The sequence below is a fragment of the Vombatus ursinus genome, unplaced genomic scaffold, assembly GCF_900497805.2.
Source record: "Vombatus ursinus unplaced genomic scaffold, bare-nosed wombat genome assembly UNPS02014772.1, whole genome shotgun sequence".
NCBI classification, from domain to species: Eukaryota; Metazoa; Chordata; class Mammalia; order Diprotodontia; family Vombatidae; genus Vombatus; species Vombatus ursinus.
The window spans coordinates 22,484,816-22,501,040 of NW_020954550.1; the positions used below are offsets into that span (position 1 = coordinate 22,484,816).

General features: G+C 39.1%; 1 protein-coding gene across 1 annotated transcript in view; it reads left to right on the forward strand.

Annotated features, from left to right (window-relative positions):
* LOC114044085 (chondroitin sulfate proteoglycan 4-like) overlaps positions 1-16,225 on the forward strand; it is a 116,370-nt gene that overhangs the window by 65,333 nt on the left and 34,812 nt on the right. Inside the window, 1 exon segment of the mRNA XM_027863369.1 lies at positions 13,212-13,410. Within this exon segment, the coding sequence (XP_027719170.1) occupies positions 13,212-13,410 (199 nt within the window).

The window sequence follows — 16,225 nt, forward strand, 5'->3', positions numbered from 1 at the left end:
ATGACCTGTAATGGGTCTTGATTGGGTTTGCAGTAAAATTTGGGGTTTGGTCTTGTTTATTTCCTGAAATAGAATCTGTGATTCCATTGCTGTAGGGATCTCTTGGTAAGGAAATTCCCTCTATCAATGGAAGTCAGCATCTTTTCCAAAACTTAGAGCTACCTGTCAAACATAGCATTAGACCAGCACCTAACCAGATTAAAATGTAATTGGGAAATATTTAACAAAATAAAAATACAATACATTTGTTGTTGTTGTTCAGTTGTTTTTCATTTGTGCCTGACTCTGTGACCCCATTTGAAGTTTTCTTGGCAGGGATACTACAGTGGTTTGCCATTTCCTTCTCCAGCTCATTTTACAGATGAGGAAACTGAAGTGGAGTCGAGTGACTTGCCCAGGGTCACACACAGCTAGGAAGTGTCTGAGTCCAGATTTGAACTCAGGAAGACGAGTCTTCCTGACTCTAGGTCTGGCGCTCTTTTCATTATGCCGATTGGTTGTCCATACTGACTTAGCAAACCACAAGTGAACATTACCCATGTTGTGTTGAATTTTTATTTATTTTGTTAAACATTCCGCAGTTACATTTTTATCTGGTTTAGGGGCACACTCACAAGTGACAGGACAGTGAGTTTACCACCTCTGTTCTTTCATCACCTGGTCTATTTATTTTAAATGTAAATGTAACATTTACACATTTCTAAGTTATATCATATAGTAATTTCATAGCAATGCAATGTAGCTGATAGAGTGTTGGACTTAGAGTCAGGAAGGCCTGAGCGTGAATCCTGCTCCAGACACTTAATAGTTGTGTAACACTAGCCAAGTCACTCAACTTCTCTGAGACTCAGTTTTCTTATCCATAAAATGAGGGACTTGAAAAAGGTAGTCTGTAAGGTATCCCTTCACACTCTGAATTTATGGTTCACGTTTGTATCTTGTATATTGTAATTTCTATGAGAGCAGGAGTTTCATGTCTCCTCCACTGCCTAGCACAGTGCTCTGCATATAGGAGGTAGTTAGTTAATATTGGAGGGAATGAATCATGCTTCGGAGTGGTTTTTAATGTGTGGAGGAGGGGCATTGAAGCAGCTCAAATCAGATGGTCTCAGTCTTCTCAGGGAAGAAGGAAGCTGGGCCATCTGCTTTGAGGGAGGCGGGGACTCAAGGTTGGACAGACAGCTTTTGAGCCTGAACGGCTGGCTGCTTGTGGAGATGAGGAGGGGATCTGTACTTTGAGTAGGGGGTTGGGAAGGTGGCATATTTATGTCCCCTTCTAACATCATGATTCTGTCATCCTGGATTGGAAAGAAGCTGGATAATGATTATTTTATGTCGACTTTCAGCTGGACTGGGGGAAATTAATCAGACTTGTCATAAGCTTGTCACTAGAGCCACTTGGAGATTTTAAGTGAGAAAATGATGGATTATGTCCCTCTCCTGAAGCCAAGTAACACTTTGTACCTCTCTGATAGCCTTTACTGTATTTTGCTGTCTTCTTGTCAAGGGCAGTATGGTGAAGAGTGCTGGGCCTGGAATCAGCAAGATTCATCTTCTGAGTTAAAATCTGACCTCAGACACCTACTAGCTGTATGACCCTGGGCAAGTCACGTAAAAGCCTCAGTTTCCTCATCTATCAAATGAGCTGGAGAAGGAAATGGCAAACTGTGCCTGGATCTTTGCCAATAAAATCCAAAATGGGGTCACAAGTAGAAACAGGGGCAGCTAGGTGGCGCAGTGGATAGAGCACCGGCCCTGGAGTCAGGAGGATCTGAGTTCAAATCTGGCCTCAGACACTTGACACTCACTATCTCTGTGACTCTAGGGAAGTCACTTAACCCCAACTGCCTCACCAAAAAAAAAAAAAAAGGAAACCAAACCAAACAAATAGTCAGAAACGACTTAACTAGTACAACAACAACAAAAATTGTCAACAGTGGTGGAATAAATTAAAATTCCATTCTACTAAAATGCTCCTATGTCAAGGCTTTTGGACTTTTTACAAAGTGAATCTTTTTGCACCCAAGCCTCTATGTAAGGAATATGGCCTACATTTTTGGGGAGGATCCAGGGAGGGATTTCCCTGAAATATATGATATAAAATGACTACCTCTTTAAATGTTTATTTTGATCGAAGAATGGATGTCTTTCCTGTACTTGATGGTATTTGGTAACTCTCTAGTTATGTATCCCATGCATACAATTAGTAGGCTCCTAGGTCAAGATTTAGATTAATAGAATATAAGCCATACTAATTTGTCTCCTGTGTCTTCCATTCATACTGCCCTTTTGGGAATGGAACTGCTATATGTATACTTCTGGAGAGTTGTTAAACCTTGGTTAATGGCAAACACTATGGAATTTAACAGTTCAGTAAGAATTTATTAATCAATTAATTTGTTAATCAATGTGCTAGTCACTGGGGATTCAGACAAAAAAACCAGAATAATTCCTGCCATCAAGGTGCTTACATTCTGCTGAGAAAAAACAATAGATGAACAGACAATGTTTTATCTGTAGAATGCTTTTATACTCTTCATTTTGCTTATATGCTATTTCCCTTTTGGATATAATCATGCTTTCTATATTTCAAGATGCTTTCTCATTATCTCTTTTATCCCTTTCCTATCCTAACTGCTGGATGGAATCAGGGTTGGTGCAGGTCAAGAGTTTTTAATCCACTAATATCCATAGTGTTGATTGAAAGTTTTTTGATTCAAGATGGGGGGTGGGCAGGCAACTGAGAAATTCTCCTGAAAACCTTAAGCAAGCCAATGCTAAGAATTTTATCTTCCTTACTCCAGGCCCAGTGATCTATCCAATGAGTCTCTGGCTTTAAATCTATCTATGCAGGGGAGAGGAGGAAAAGCAATGAATTTGAGTGTTTTAAATAAACCTATATAAAATGTGTATGTAGGGTGTGGTCTTTGGAATTACTGCCTTAGTTTCTCAGCAAATTATTCTGAGTTTCTTCTGTTGAAAAAATTACACTGTTGTTTGTTTGTTTTTTTCCTCTCCTTAATTTTTTTTCCATGGAAAACACAAAATACCAACAGGCAGGATGTACCATCCTTCTTGACCTCTTGGTAGCTTTGACATTGTGACTAGTTAATTAGTCAATAAACGTTATGTACACACAAGCTCTATACAGGATAAATTCAACATAATCAATAGAGGGAAAGCACTAGAATTAAGAGGGATCAGGAGAGACTTCCAGTAGAAGGTGGGGTTTTAACTGGGACTTGAGGAGGCCAGGAGATAGAGATAAGGAGAGAGAATTCCAGGGATGGAGGACAGCCAGTGAAAATCCTCATTCAGGAGATAGGAGTGTCTTATTTGATGAAGATCTAGAGGGCTAGTATCACTGGATCTTAGATTAAGTGTGTAAGAGGGGGTGTGTAAGGTACAAGACTGGAAAGGTGGGGGAGGGAGGTTTTCAAAGGCTGTGATCTGAAAGTGATAGAGAACCATTAGAATTTATTTAGTGGTGGGTTGGTGGGGAGTGAGGAGTGGATGGAGTGACGTGGACACACCTGCACTTTAGAAATATCACTTTGACAATGGAGAGGAGGATGAATCAGAGTAGGGAGCAACTTGTGGGTTATACTGTAGTGTTCTCCATGTTTCCCTCCTGCTCATGGCTAATGTACATATCACTATTTTATACATGACTTAATATATCTCTTACTATATCTTTCAAGGAATCTTAGATGATTTTGACATTTGTGGTAGACACGTTGTTATAGGGGAGTCCTTAAGGTAGCATTTTGCTCAAATGCTTTTGTGTAGTCATTCAACAATCACCATAGTGAAATCTCCTATTCTTTGCACTCTTGAGTCAGTTTTGTTACTGTAGAGAGATAGACTGCTGTAGAATATTATTCCACTGAAGCCTGCCTTTTTCTTTTTTATAACATCACCAAGTCCTGGATGCATAAGCATCAATTATTCTCATAAAGATTTTGTATATGAAATGGGAGTGTAGGAATATGGGTTGGTAGTTAACTGATATTTTCACAGTTGCTTTTTTTCCACAATTCCATAATTTTCATAATTTCCATGATTTTCCCAAACATTTTGATTTCCTCTTTCCAACTGTTTTAAGAATAAAAATCCCTTATACATGCTGAACATTGTGTGTCTTATTATAATTGGTTTTCATCAAAATGTCTATTTTAAGACTCAGTATAGGTTAGTTTTGACCTTGGGAAGTATGGAAGCAGTTAGATTTGGGGAAGTCTTTCTGGTGCCTTGATGAATTTCTGATTCCCTGTAGTTCCCTGTAGGAACCTGTGACCTCGAGGCTGAGAACATACATATTTCTAAAAATCTGTTCTTTTTAAACTGTTTTATATCTTTGTTCTCTAAGGCAGCATAGTGTAATGGAGAAATCTATGGATTCAGAGTCCAGAAGACATGAGTTCAAATCTTGCATTGATATATACAGGCTGTTTGACTCTGGGCAAGTCTTAATGCTTCTAGGTACTTCTCCAAGACTCTTAGTTGCAGAGAAGGCACAAGTATGCATTTATGGAGAGAATTTCATCATTTGAAAGTTCCCTCTACCTGTGAAATTAGAGACCAGGTTCCATAGTATCTCAACCCCAAATCTCTGTGCTATCTTTTCAGAGATACTAAACGTAAGAACAAAAGATTGCATTCCTCTGTAGGCTGTACTCTGAGCTTTCTTATACCATGCCCCAACTCTCTATCCTAAAGCCTCTTAGCAGACCTGGAATTCACACATTGGAAGTCAGTCAGTCTGTCTGTCTGTCTCATCTCCTCCCATGAAAATGTAAGCTACTTGAGGGCAAAGGAAGGAAGAGAGAGAGATTTAATGCTCCTACATGCCAGTCCCCATGCTCTGTACTAGGAGCACAAATAAAATAGCGAGACAGTTCCCTGCCCTCAGGGATCTTATGTTCTAGTAGAGAGGTGACCCATTTAGGGGAATAGTGGACAGGGAAGGGAATTTGGGTGTGGGGAGTCCTAGGGATGCCACGTTGATCCATAGGGTAGCTGAATGACATAACTCTTCCAGTACCAGTGGTAGTAGGAAGTAGAATTGGCATGGGGAGGGGGCAGTATGTGATAGAACCTATGGCAATGTGGACCACGTGAATAGGTGGATGAGAAGTGAAGCATTGTCTGAACTGGAATGACATAGGGACTTCCTTATCAAGTTTATTAGTCAGCTCATTCTGAGGGCTAACTTTACCAACACAGGAGACTAGAAGGGCTCTTTCTCCATTTTCCCAACAGCAAAAAGCCCCTCCAAGACTATGCTTTACTTCCATTTACTGGATTTGGAGTTAGAGCACCTGAATTCAAGTCTTGCCACTTGGTGCCTTGGATGAGGCACTTAATTGACCTCTTTGTAAAATGAGAATGTTAAACTAGATGGTCTCTGAAGTCCCTTTGAACCCAACCTGTGATACCATGAAATATAGCTAGAGGTCAAGACTTGGGGTTAGCATAGAAGAACATTTTTACTTTTCAAAATCTCAGATCATGTTTTATGTGCATATATATATGTATAAAATTATTGCCACGATACTGATTCTAATATCCGGCCTTTTAGCATTTTCTTGAGGAGTTTAAGCAATCATGTAATTGCTAACCCCTCTCTCTCTCTCATTCTTTAATCACTCCATAGTCACGTGGAGATGGCCAGAATCTGGCAGGGGTCCGTCTCTGCCTTACCCAGGGAAAGAGTAAAAGCTGGCTAAGAGCCCTAAGACTGGTTTATGAGCCTCTGGCATAGCTGAACTGGGAAGAGGACTCGGGTCCCTTGATTTATACTTAACATTAGAAGGACCAAAATTTAAGAATATGTTGAAGAACCAAGCTATGCCAAATTGATACAGTGCATTTTTTTTTATCCATAAGGCAAAGAAATTAGAGGAAGATGAAAATTTATATTTCAAGGTAAAATTATAATATGTGCTTGTAATTATTAGAATTAAAAGTGCCTTTTTGCTGACAGGAGAAATTATAGTAGTTTTTTTTTTATTGTGTCATTTGACGTACCTGGTCCTTTTAGTAAGTTTCTGGTTTATAAACATAGATTATTTTTCTTCTTCTCCATGCTGAAAGTCTCTTTGAACAGTAGAATTCATGGCTGACAGATGTGTAACTCCATCCATTCCAGCATCCTGGGAAATCATTTACATCTTGATAAACTATTCAGCAGTTGTACAATGGGCCTTCCTTTCCCAGAGTAAATGCTGTACATTTATTGGATTGATCTTCTTTATGGATTAAAGTGATAGATAGGCTTTATGTAAAGCTGTCTTTCTGTATCCACAAGGGGGCTACGGTTTTCCTGCTTTATAAATGTCTCTAATATTAATCCTTTCTTTAATATTTATATGGAGAGTAGAAACTTCTGATTACTTTTAAGGAGTGTTGCTCATTAATAAAATCAGCTGAGCCTGAAAACATAGCCTAAAAAAAAAGGATCGTGGCATAACCATCAGCACATAACTCTGTGCTTGTTCAAATTGGGGCCATAGTCTTATGGGTGTTTGATATTTTTTCTGTGAGTAAATATCCTAATATCCCAATGTGTTTGTAAAAATAGAAGGGGAGCTTTACATGCTTTTATTTGTTTTAAATGATACTCTTAAATCTTAATAGTGCAGAGTGCCTATCAGTGAAAACCTTATGAATAGAATCTTATGAAATGAGGTTTGAAATGAAACCTTAGCTCCCTTGAAATATTTTAGTAAGGTGTTCTTAAATAGCATCTATCAGTCACTAAGCATTTGTTAAACACCTTCTATATGTTAAGCACTGGGGATACTGAGAAAGATAAAAGACATTTATTTTCTGCTCTCAAGGAGTTCACAATCTAATAGGAGAGACAAGTGAAAACATCTGTGTACAAAAAAGAAATATTCAAACCTTAACCACTTTCTTCTAAGCAATTTTAATAATTTTTAAAGGAATTTGAAAATTAGAATGATATTTTAATTTTTTCATGTGTTTGCTTCTTGCACAATTACTTCTTAGTTTCATGGAAGTCTTAGGTGATTTTTTTTTTCTTTTCATCTTTCTGCCTCCCTGGAGTTCCTATAACCTGTACAATAGACGCAAAAACAGGTATCAGCCTAAGATATTCTAATATAATCTGAGCTTCTTTAATACTGCAGAAGACCTGTCTCATTGATATAAGTTCCCTGTCTTTCTACTCAGCTCATAAATCCTGTGTGGCTTAGCAAGTAGCTTATTGAATTACTGTAATCTTTAAAAAGAAAGGAAGGGAGGACAGAAGAAAAATCACTTAGTGATTTCATTTCTGATGAGCTTCTCCACACTTAGCTAGGCTGTACCTAGGATGACAAACACTTATTTCATCACTGGGCCCATAGTTAAGGCCTTTCTAGGTAGGTAGGACCAGCCAGTCCATGTGCAGTATTGGCAGAACCTTTGAGATCACCTCCAGACAACAGTGAGGCATCAGAAAAGGATGTCAGTAGAGAATAAATTGAGCTACTTAAGTTAAATGAGTTAAGTGTTTCTGAAGGAATTAGAATGAAAATTAGGCATCAGAGAAGGGCTGAAGTGTATGATGTGTTGAGCTTCTAAAATAAGGTAAGTGTTTCTGAAGAGATTAGAATGAAAAATAGTGGTTTATGATTCTTTGGTTCAGGGGTTCAACTTTCCTTTCATTTCAGGGAAGTGTATGTATGCTGGGGCAAGAAGGGTGAAGAAGACAGTATCACAGTAGAGGCCCTGCAGTGGAAAACATATTTCATTTAGTTTTCATGTGTGTAGCGTTGGAAAAAATGAGTTTCTGCCAGTCATTGGAGTAGAGCTGGGAGGACATGGCATTAACAGTTTCCAGAATCCATGTGAGTGCCCACACAAGTTAGCATAAGATATTTGAATTGGATTTGAAAGGCTTCTTGTAGGGTGAAAAGTGGGGAGAGGAGACTTGGGATTTTGTTAGGTAGAAGGCTGCATTTTTTTTCTTTTTCAAGCAGCTGTCTTTAACTGTTGATTAAAATTAAAAATTGAACCACTTCCCCACTGACTTGGAGACCCTTTAAGTGATACAGAAGCAAGAGTCAGCTTCAAAATCTGGAAGATGTGAGTTTGAGATCTGCCTTGATCATGTACTGATTATATAACTGATGAGTCCTTTAACCTCTCAGTGCCCCGGGCAACTCTTCCAGGTCTGGTTTTTTTTTGTTGTTGTTGTTTGTTTGTTTGTTTGTTTTTTGTGGAGCAGGAGTAGTATTGGTATTGCATTGGTAGAAGAGTTTCTTCATCTAGTGTTCCCTGTAACAAAGAGCCTATAAGTCTGGTTTCCTCCCTCCACTCTTACCTCCTTCTCCCCAGCAAAAAAAGACAGAAGCACTCTAGTATGTATTTATTCCACGTGAATGATAGCTGCAGCCTTATATTCCACATACCAGCAATTAGAAAGATTTACTAACAATTTGCCTGGAACTGACAATAACCTAAATGCTACTTACATAATTCAGGTGATTAGACTTTGCGGCTTTTGAGGATGTGTCTTTGAGATTCTTGTAGTACATTTTTCTGAAGGTAGAAAATGCTCATCTTTTGTCATGGTCATGGATTTCAGGGCCATGAGAAGTAGGCAGGCAGATTCTGTCCATGCTGACCTCACCTAAGACACCCTGGATGCTGATGATTCCTTCTTCTTCCTCCTTAAGTATCTGTTTCTGAAACTTATTTCTATTTATTTTATTTTTCTTCTGACCTTACATTAAGAGGGAAAAAAACTTAAAAAAAAATGCTGTTAACTGTTGCCAAAAAAAAAACAAAAAACCACTCATCCTTTGAGGACTAATGTTATTCTGGAAACTGTCAAAAATTATTCAGCTATAATTCTGGTGAAGAAGGTAGGAGATGTTGAATAGTGCCGTGTTTATAAAAATAAAAAAAAAAATAAGAGGTGTGAGATAAAATTGTAAGGCTGATTTTGTGAAGCTTATAAACTGGCCCTGAAGGCAGTGCTAAAGGAGATGCCTTAAAAATATTTGAGGCAATGGGAATATCAGTTTAAAGAAAAGCATTCATTTGGCTATTTGTGTAACTGTAATCAGGAAGGCAGGGTGCTGGAGTCATCAGGGCAAGGAGGAAGCAGTGATGCCAGTTCCTGTAATGAGGCTATCTGTGAGCCCCCTTCCACTGGGAGACTTTCTACAGGCAACGTATAAGATCAAGGAGAGCCCTGGCTAGAGCCGTCTGTGTTGGTAAGACAAGAGAGTGGGATGAGACTTTCTGGTAACGGAGCAATTTTGTTGACTCTGATTCCCTAGGTGGCTTTCTCCACGTGAATATATCTTTTTTCTCCTTTGCTCTGCCTGCCTTTGAGGGAAATCTTGTGCAATCTGAAAGCCGTCTGAGGCTCTAAGCACAGAATCCAGTGAAGGGCTGAAGTCTGCCTTGTTCTCTCTGGCAAGCCTGTTCTAGAGGTCATGGGACGAAAATATGTTTGTGAAACACAGACACACACACACACACACACACACACAGACACACAGACACACACACACACACAGACACACACACACACATACCCTCATTACTTTATAGTCAGACCCAGTACAGAATTCTTAGACTTGTGGAAGGAGCCCAATAGGCCATCTGTTTTTTATTTATTTCTACACACATACACAAAATTGTATATATGTATATTATGTATATGTATACATCTGTAGGTATAATTATATATGGTAGATAATCACATGTAATTGTATGTAACATGTCATATATAATTATATATATAACATATATCATTATATATATAACAATATATAACATATATATTTAAAAATATAATTTGTTTGCATGTTGTCTGCTTTATTGGACTGTGAGCTTCCTTAGAGCAGGAACTGGTTTTTTGCATTTTTTGTAACTCTGGCACATAGCACAGTATCTGGTACTTGGTTGGAACCCCTAATAATGCGGGTTGATTGGTTAACATTAAAATAAGGGGGCTGTACTAGATGACATCTGAGCTTCCTTTCAGCTCTAAATTTTTGATCCACTGGTTAGATTTGGAATCAGAAGATCTGGGTTCAAATCTCACTTCTACTACTTATGTCTTTGATCTTAGGTAGGTCACATAAGTCGGCACCTAGGTGGCACAGTGCATGGAGTGCCAATCCTGGAGTCAGGAAGACTCATCTTCCTGAGGTTCAAATCTGACCTCAGATGTTTACTAGCTGGGTGACCCTGGGCAACGCACCTAACCCTGTGTGCCTGGAGAAGGAAATGGCAAACTGCTCCAGTATCTTTGCCAAGAAAAACCCCAAACTGGGGTACGAAGAGTTGGACGTGACTGAACATCTTTCTCCTTCATCTTCTCTGTGCTCTAGCCTAGCTGGCCTACTTGGTACTCCCCACACTTGACATTTTATCTTTTTCCTCAAGTGCCTTTGTGCAGGCTGCCACCTCCCCTCCAATACCTGGAATATTCTTCCTCTTCACCTCCACCTCTGAGTAAGAATCCCAAACTGTCTGATATTCCCATTGCACCAAACATTTTTAAGCCATCTCTTTTAGAACTGCTGGTTTATAAGCTTCACAAAATCAGTCTTATAACTTTATCTCACATGTTTTTTTTTCAGTCCATGTGCCACTACCTACAGGAATCCTTCCTTAATTTCCCCTCTCGTGTTCCCCACCTCTCCAGAAATGTCTTTGTATGTGCAGTTTGAATGTTAAGATATTTATAAATGTGACCATTTATGGTATTTTATGATAAGACCACTAACTGGCGTTATTGTCACAGAGCTGGAAAAGGCAGTTGGGGTCTTCTAGTCCAAATCCCTAATTTTACAGGTGAGGAAATAGGCCCAGAAAGGAGAGGTAGGATTTGAACCCGGATCTTCTAAGAGTGCCATGTTCTTTCTAATACATCACATTCCTCCTCCATGTATCTCTCATGTGATCTAAATAAAATACAGGTTAGAAAAAAAAGTAGAACTTCAAAATGGTAGACTCCATGTTGAAATAATTCAGGCTCATAAACATAGAGCTAGAAAGGGGACCTTGGAGATAATCTGGACCAACTTGTCCATTTCACAGAGAAAGAAGCTGAATTCAAACAACATGTGTGGATTTTGAAATGTTCGATATTGGAAAACAGAACAACATTTTTGTCCAGAGACACTGGAGAGGAATTTTAATCTTAACTAACCTATGTTCTGCCACACCTGTGTGATTTTGGGAACGTGGTTAACTTGTCTGAACCTCATTTTCCTCTTTTGCAACATTATAGTGTAGGGCTAGAATTTCTAAGGACTCTTCCGGCTCTACATCAGTCGCCCTGTGTATTCTTACTTCAAGGTTAAGAAGAGTTTATATGAATGCTTATTTATCCAGAGGGTGAGGATGATGCAAAGGCCACATAGTATGGTGATGCTGGGTGTCACCCACCTCTCTGAACCTGTTTCATCTTCTGCACAGTGAGGAAGCTGAACATCTAAGATCCCGATCCTTACAACTCTACCAAGTCCTGTGATCTTAAGGAGATGTGCAGCAACACGTGTGTCAGTTAGCAGTGTATTGTTCTCAAGAAAGCCTAGAAACAGATGAATATTTTCTTCCTTAGGTTACATGCTATCCTTTTCTTTCCTCTCCCTCAGGTCCTTCTGACTCCAGGGCTGATACTCTATCCATCGCGCTGCTGAGCTGCCCCTATGCTGTCATTTTTTAACAGCATAATTTTCATTAGGAATAAATACATAGGAATGAATATGTAGTAGATAAAAATTAGGAATAAATGTGGCAACCTGGATGGCAAAGGAAGAGGGAGGGAACAAACATTTTTAAAAAATTTTTAAATTTTTTTCCCTTGAAGGCAAGGACTGTCTTTCTTTCGCATTTGCATCCCCAGCACTTGGCATGGTGCCTTACAAACAACAAGTGCTTAATTCATTCATAGGTCTTTGAGAATCAAGACAGGGCCTCTAGCAGGTGCCCTAGTGGCTCCAAGGGTCCTGAGAGGTTTTCAGGGTAATAGGATATCACCAGTATTCTTCCCCAAAATTTCCCAATTGGAATCCAGCAATTAAATACATGGGGTTCTTTTAACCACAAAGTGGGTGGGGCGGGGGGAGTCCTCACATAACATACAGAGCACACAGTGGTTGTGGGTAGGGTGTGAATGATACAAGCCGTACCAGGGTATAGACGCATTTCACAATGGAGAAACATCTGACGCTGTTATGACCACTGACTCCCGAAGTAACAGTGCTTGTGCTGCCTGCAATAGGATTAGTAAGGTACCATTTTGAATTACCTCAGAAGCCCAGAGGTAATTGGGTATCTGGATAGAGAAGACAGTCACAGAACAGAAAGCACAGGGCTCGGGAGAGTTGTCATTTGGTGCCAGGTGCTCAGTGCTTTACATGTATTATCTCATTCAATTGTCACAACAACCCTGGGAGGTAGATGCTATTATTATCCTCATTTTACATTTGGGGAAACCGAGGCAGAAGTTAAGTGACTTGCCCAGGGTCACACAGTTAATAAAGTGTCTGAGGTCTTTAAACTCAGGTCTTCCCGACTCTAGGCCCAGCATTCTATCCATTGTACCATCTGGCTGCCAAAGAACCTCAAGTGTACATGCCATGAGATCTCAGGTAAAGGAGTTGGGGGTGCTTAGTGGGGAGAAGAGAAGGCTCAAGGAAGACATGTTACTCATTTTCAAGGATATGAAGGGCTGTCACATGGGGAAAGGACTAGACATTTCACTTGGCCAGAGGGCAGAGCCAGGAACAGTGGTTGGAAGTTGCAGAAGCAAATTTAGACTTGATATCAGGGAAAACTTCCTAACGATTAGAGCGACAAAAAGTGGAATTGGATGCCTGGAGACATGATGGATTCTCCCTCCTTGTAAGTCTTGGCTTAGATTAGATGGCTGTGAAGGCCCCTGCCAACTCTCATCGATGGTGATTCTGTGTCATTTACTCAAAGTGCATATACTTTCGATTGAAACTCCCTGTAGTGTATAAAATGTCAGATAAAACACATGACATGTTGCTATGTTTGTTAAACATATATTTTGCATGGTAGAAAGTCTCATGTTTCAAAATAATGTCATTCTGCCGTGAAATTTTAAAGTCATTGATCTGGGGGTAGGGAGGGATACGGTTTGCCATTTTAGAAAAGTAATGATGGTTTGATTCAATCCATATAAGATATGTGGTGCTTTTATTTTTAAGGTCTGGGTGAATTCTGTTACTGAAATAACCCAAAGTGATCTCTGTGCAGAAGACATTGATTCCTCACCAGGAGAACTGTTCTACTCTGTCACCCTTCCCAGCAATGGTCACTTGGCTCTGAAATCTTTTCCAAATACAAGCATCCTGAATTTCACCCAAGCTCACATCAATGAGGGCCACCTAGTGTTTGTACACACCGGTATGTAGTTAAGGGAAAAAAAGGTAGTGCTTTAAAAAGTATTACTTTAATTTTAAAATGCATTTTTATTGGATGTTTACCTAGTACTTAAAAATTGTCTTTGTCCTAGACCCAAGACTACAGGCTACCTAAATCATTTCTAGGATCTGTACTAAGAACCATGCAGTAATTTTTAGTAATGTTACAGATGGTGGTTTTTTTGGGGGGGAGGAGGATATGGTTATTTGCAAAACTGGCATTCAAATTTTTACCAACTTTGTTATTTACCTTCCCTCTCCCCTTTTAATTTAAATAATTTGATGACCAGCAGAAGGTGGAAAAGAAAGCCTTTTAAGCCAAAACAATTATTTCCCTACCCTAAGGATGATTTGGACCCACTGGTCTGTAGAAAAAGTCCAACTTGATTTTAGGCAAGTATTTTAAATTAGTTTGAGAATTGAAGTAGTACATTCTCTGCATGAAATAAGTGATGGGATTGGGGGGTAAAGGAAAGGAATAGGGGTGGAAGTAGGGGAGGGGAGGAAGACTTAGCAGAATGGGAAGGATTTTGAGTCAGATAGGTGTGTTTTTATTACCTTATTTGAAAATGCAAATTCCCAGGCCATTATATCCCTATATTCAAATATGTGTAAAACAATTATACAAGGGGTATATTATCTGTCTTTGTGAATTATCTGTGCTTCTGCTTCCTTCCGTTAACAAAGATGATCAAGAGTCAATTATCTATTCGTCCAGTCCATTCTGTTTACAATTTGCTCGAGTAATGCTTATGCAAAACTCAGTTTACCTTTACAGAACGAAAACTATTTTTTTCTTCTGAAAGGAAAACCGATCAGGGAGAAAAGGGACAATTTTCTTGATTGTCTTTATGAACCATGAGTTGCACTAACATGACTGTAACCCACTGTAATGGCCTGTAATGTAACCCATGACTGTAATGACCTGTAAACCCAAAGTTTAAAACATGATCTAGAATGTATAGTGGATGCAGGCTGCAGTATTTATAGCTTCCAAGATGTCAGCATCCTGGTGTGAGGAGCGTTGGGTCTTGGTAGCATTATCGCAGTCCCAGGATTATGCTGTATGCACACAAATCTTTAAAATTTTCTCCTGAATAAGCATCTTGATGCAGCTTCCCAATTAAAAACCTTCAAAGAGTTGAGTAATATTTCAAGATGTCAATATTCAGTTTAGCTTTTAGCCAGGATACAAAATCATTTTCCACTTTTTATAACAGTTGGAAATAAAGGTAGTAAGAGATTGAGGAAGGTAAAGCATGGACTCCAGCCCACTTTGAATGCTATTAGCAACCCTCATGTTGACTCTGAAAATGTAATGGGTTGGCTCTTAACCACAAATGTCTCTGTTGCTTAGAACAGCTGGCCAGCCCACTGGTGCATCAATCCATTATCTGCCACCCAACAAAAGAGTTTTTCTTCAATTGCCTCCATACCATTTTATATTTGCAAAGTGCTTTGCTATTAATCTAATTCATTATTCCACATAGCCTCCCAAGTAGGTTGATGAAATCAAGACTTGGGAGGCTAAGTGACTTAGGGATCACACAGAAAGCTTGCATCTGGATGGGGTTGTGTGCCCCCTTAGTTTCCCATCTGTTCCCTTTACCACAGGACCACACAGCTTTTATATCTCCTCTTTTACCTTAATTTTTGTTCTAATTAGCCAGGCATCATGGTGTGTCTGGTATCATATTCCAGCATCTGTCTTGATATAGTTATTTTTTTTTACTAGTCTCCATTTTGTTTTTATATTCATAAAATGCCCTGATTATAAAATGATAAGGAGTTACTTTAATTTCAAGCTTCATTATATACAACTTTCTCAGTTCCATTGTACATTGTAAATACAGCATTCCACTCTGGTTTTTTGCTCTCAGGTAGATGAAACACAGGCTTCTTACTTTTATTAGAGAGCTTTTGAGTTTACGTGGGATTTTTTTAATAGTCTATAAACTTTTTATATGGCAAAAGAACTAACTTGGCTTGATTGGATAATGAGAACTTGAGAGGCCTGTTAGACTAGGGAGTTGCCTTTACGAAATAATTTTAATAAGCAAATACATGCTCACGATGGAGCTGCAGCGCCTGGTGATGCCCTCCCTCTGCCTTTGCCACACAATGACCCAGAGGGCAAATGAGCACATGAGACCAAAAAAAAAAAATGTTGTTTCCAAGCCTGCTGTTAAATGAGCATTTCTTAGAGGATGAAAATAATGTAAATATTTACATTTGTAAATCTTCTATTTTACTTGAACTTTGGGAACAAGGCTGGTAAAGTTCTCCTGGAGGAAGTCATCAATCTGGGCTCTTATTCTCAGATTCAGTTTTGCTCAAATGTTAATTTATAACTGGAAAAATCACTGATCCCCTCACAGAAGTAAGGGAGATTATCCATCACTTTTACTATGTGTATTTAGTAGAAACAGATAGGTTGAGACTGATAAACAATTAGAACTGCTGACAATCCTTAAATTTTCCCATATAATCCTCCCCCCTTCCCCTTGCCCCATTTCTTGCCTTCAGTAGTTATTACTAATTATTTGTACCAACATTTTTCTATCCCACAAGTTCCACTACTTGGCCTTGTGTTTGTGGTTCAAATAATTCCTGGAAAACCTACTGACTTTGAATGCACAGGGCCTGGTGTGACCTTGGGCAGATCATTTAACCGCCCTGGGCCTCATTTCCTCATCTTTAAAATAATAAAAGGGTACCTCTGAGATGCCTTCTAGCTTGCCTAAGATTCTATGAATCTGTTTGAAAAACTTAGTCAGTGTTAGTGACTTCACTACAAA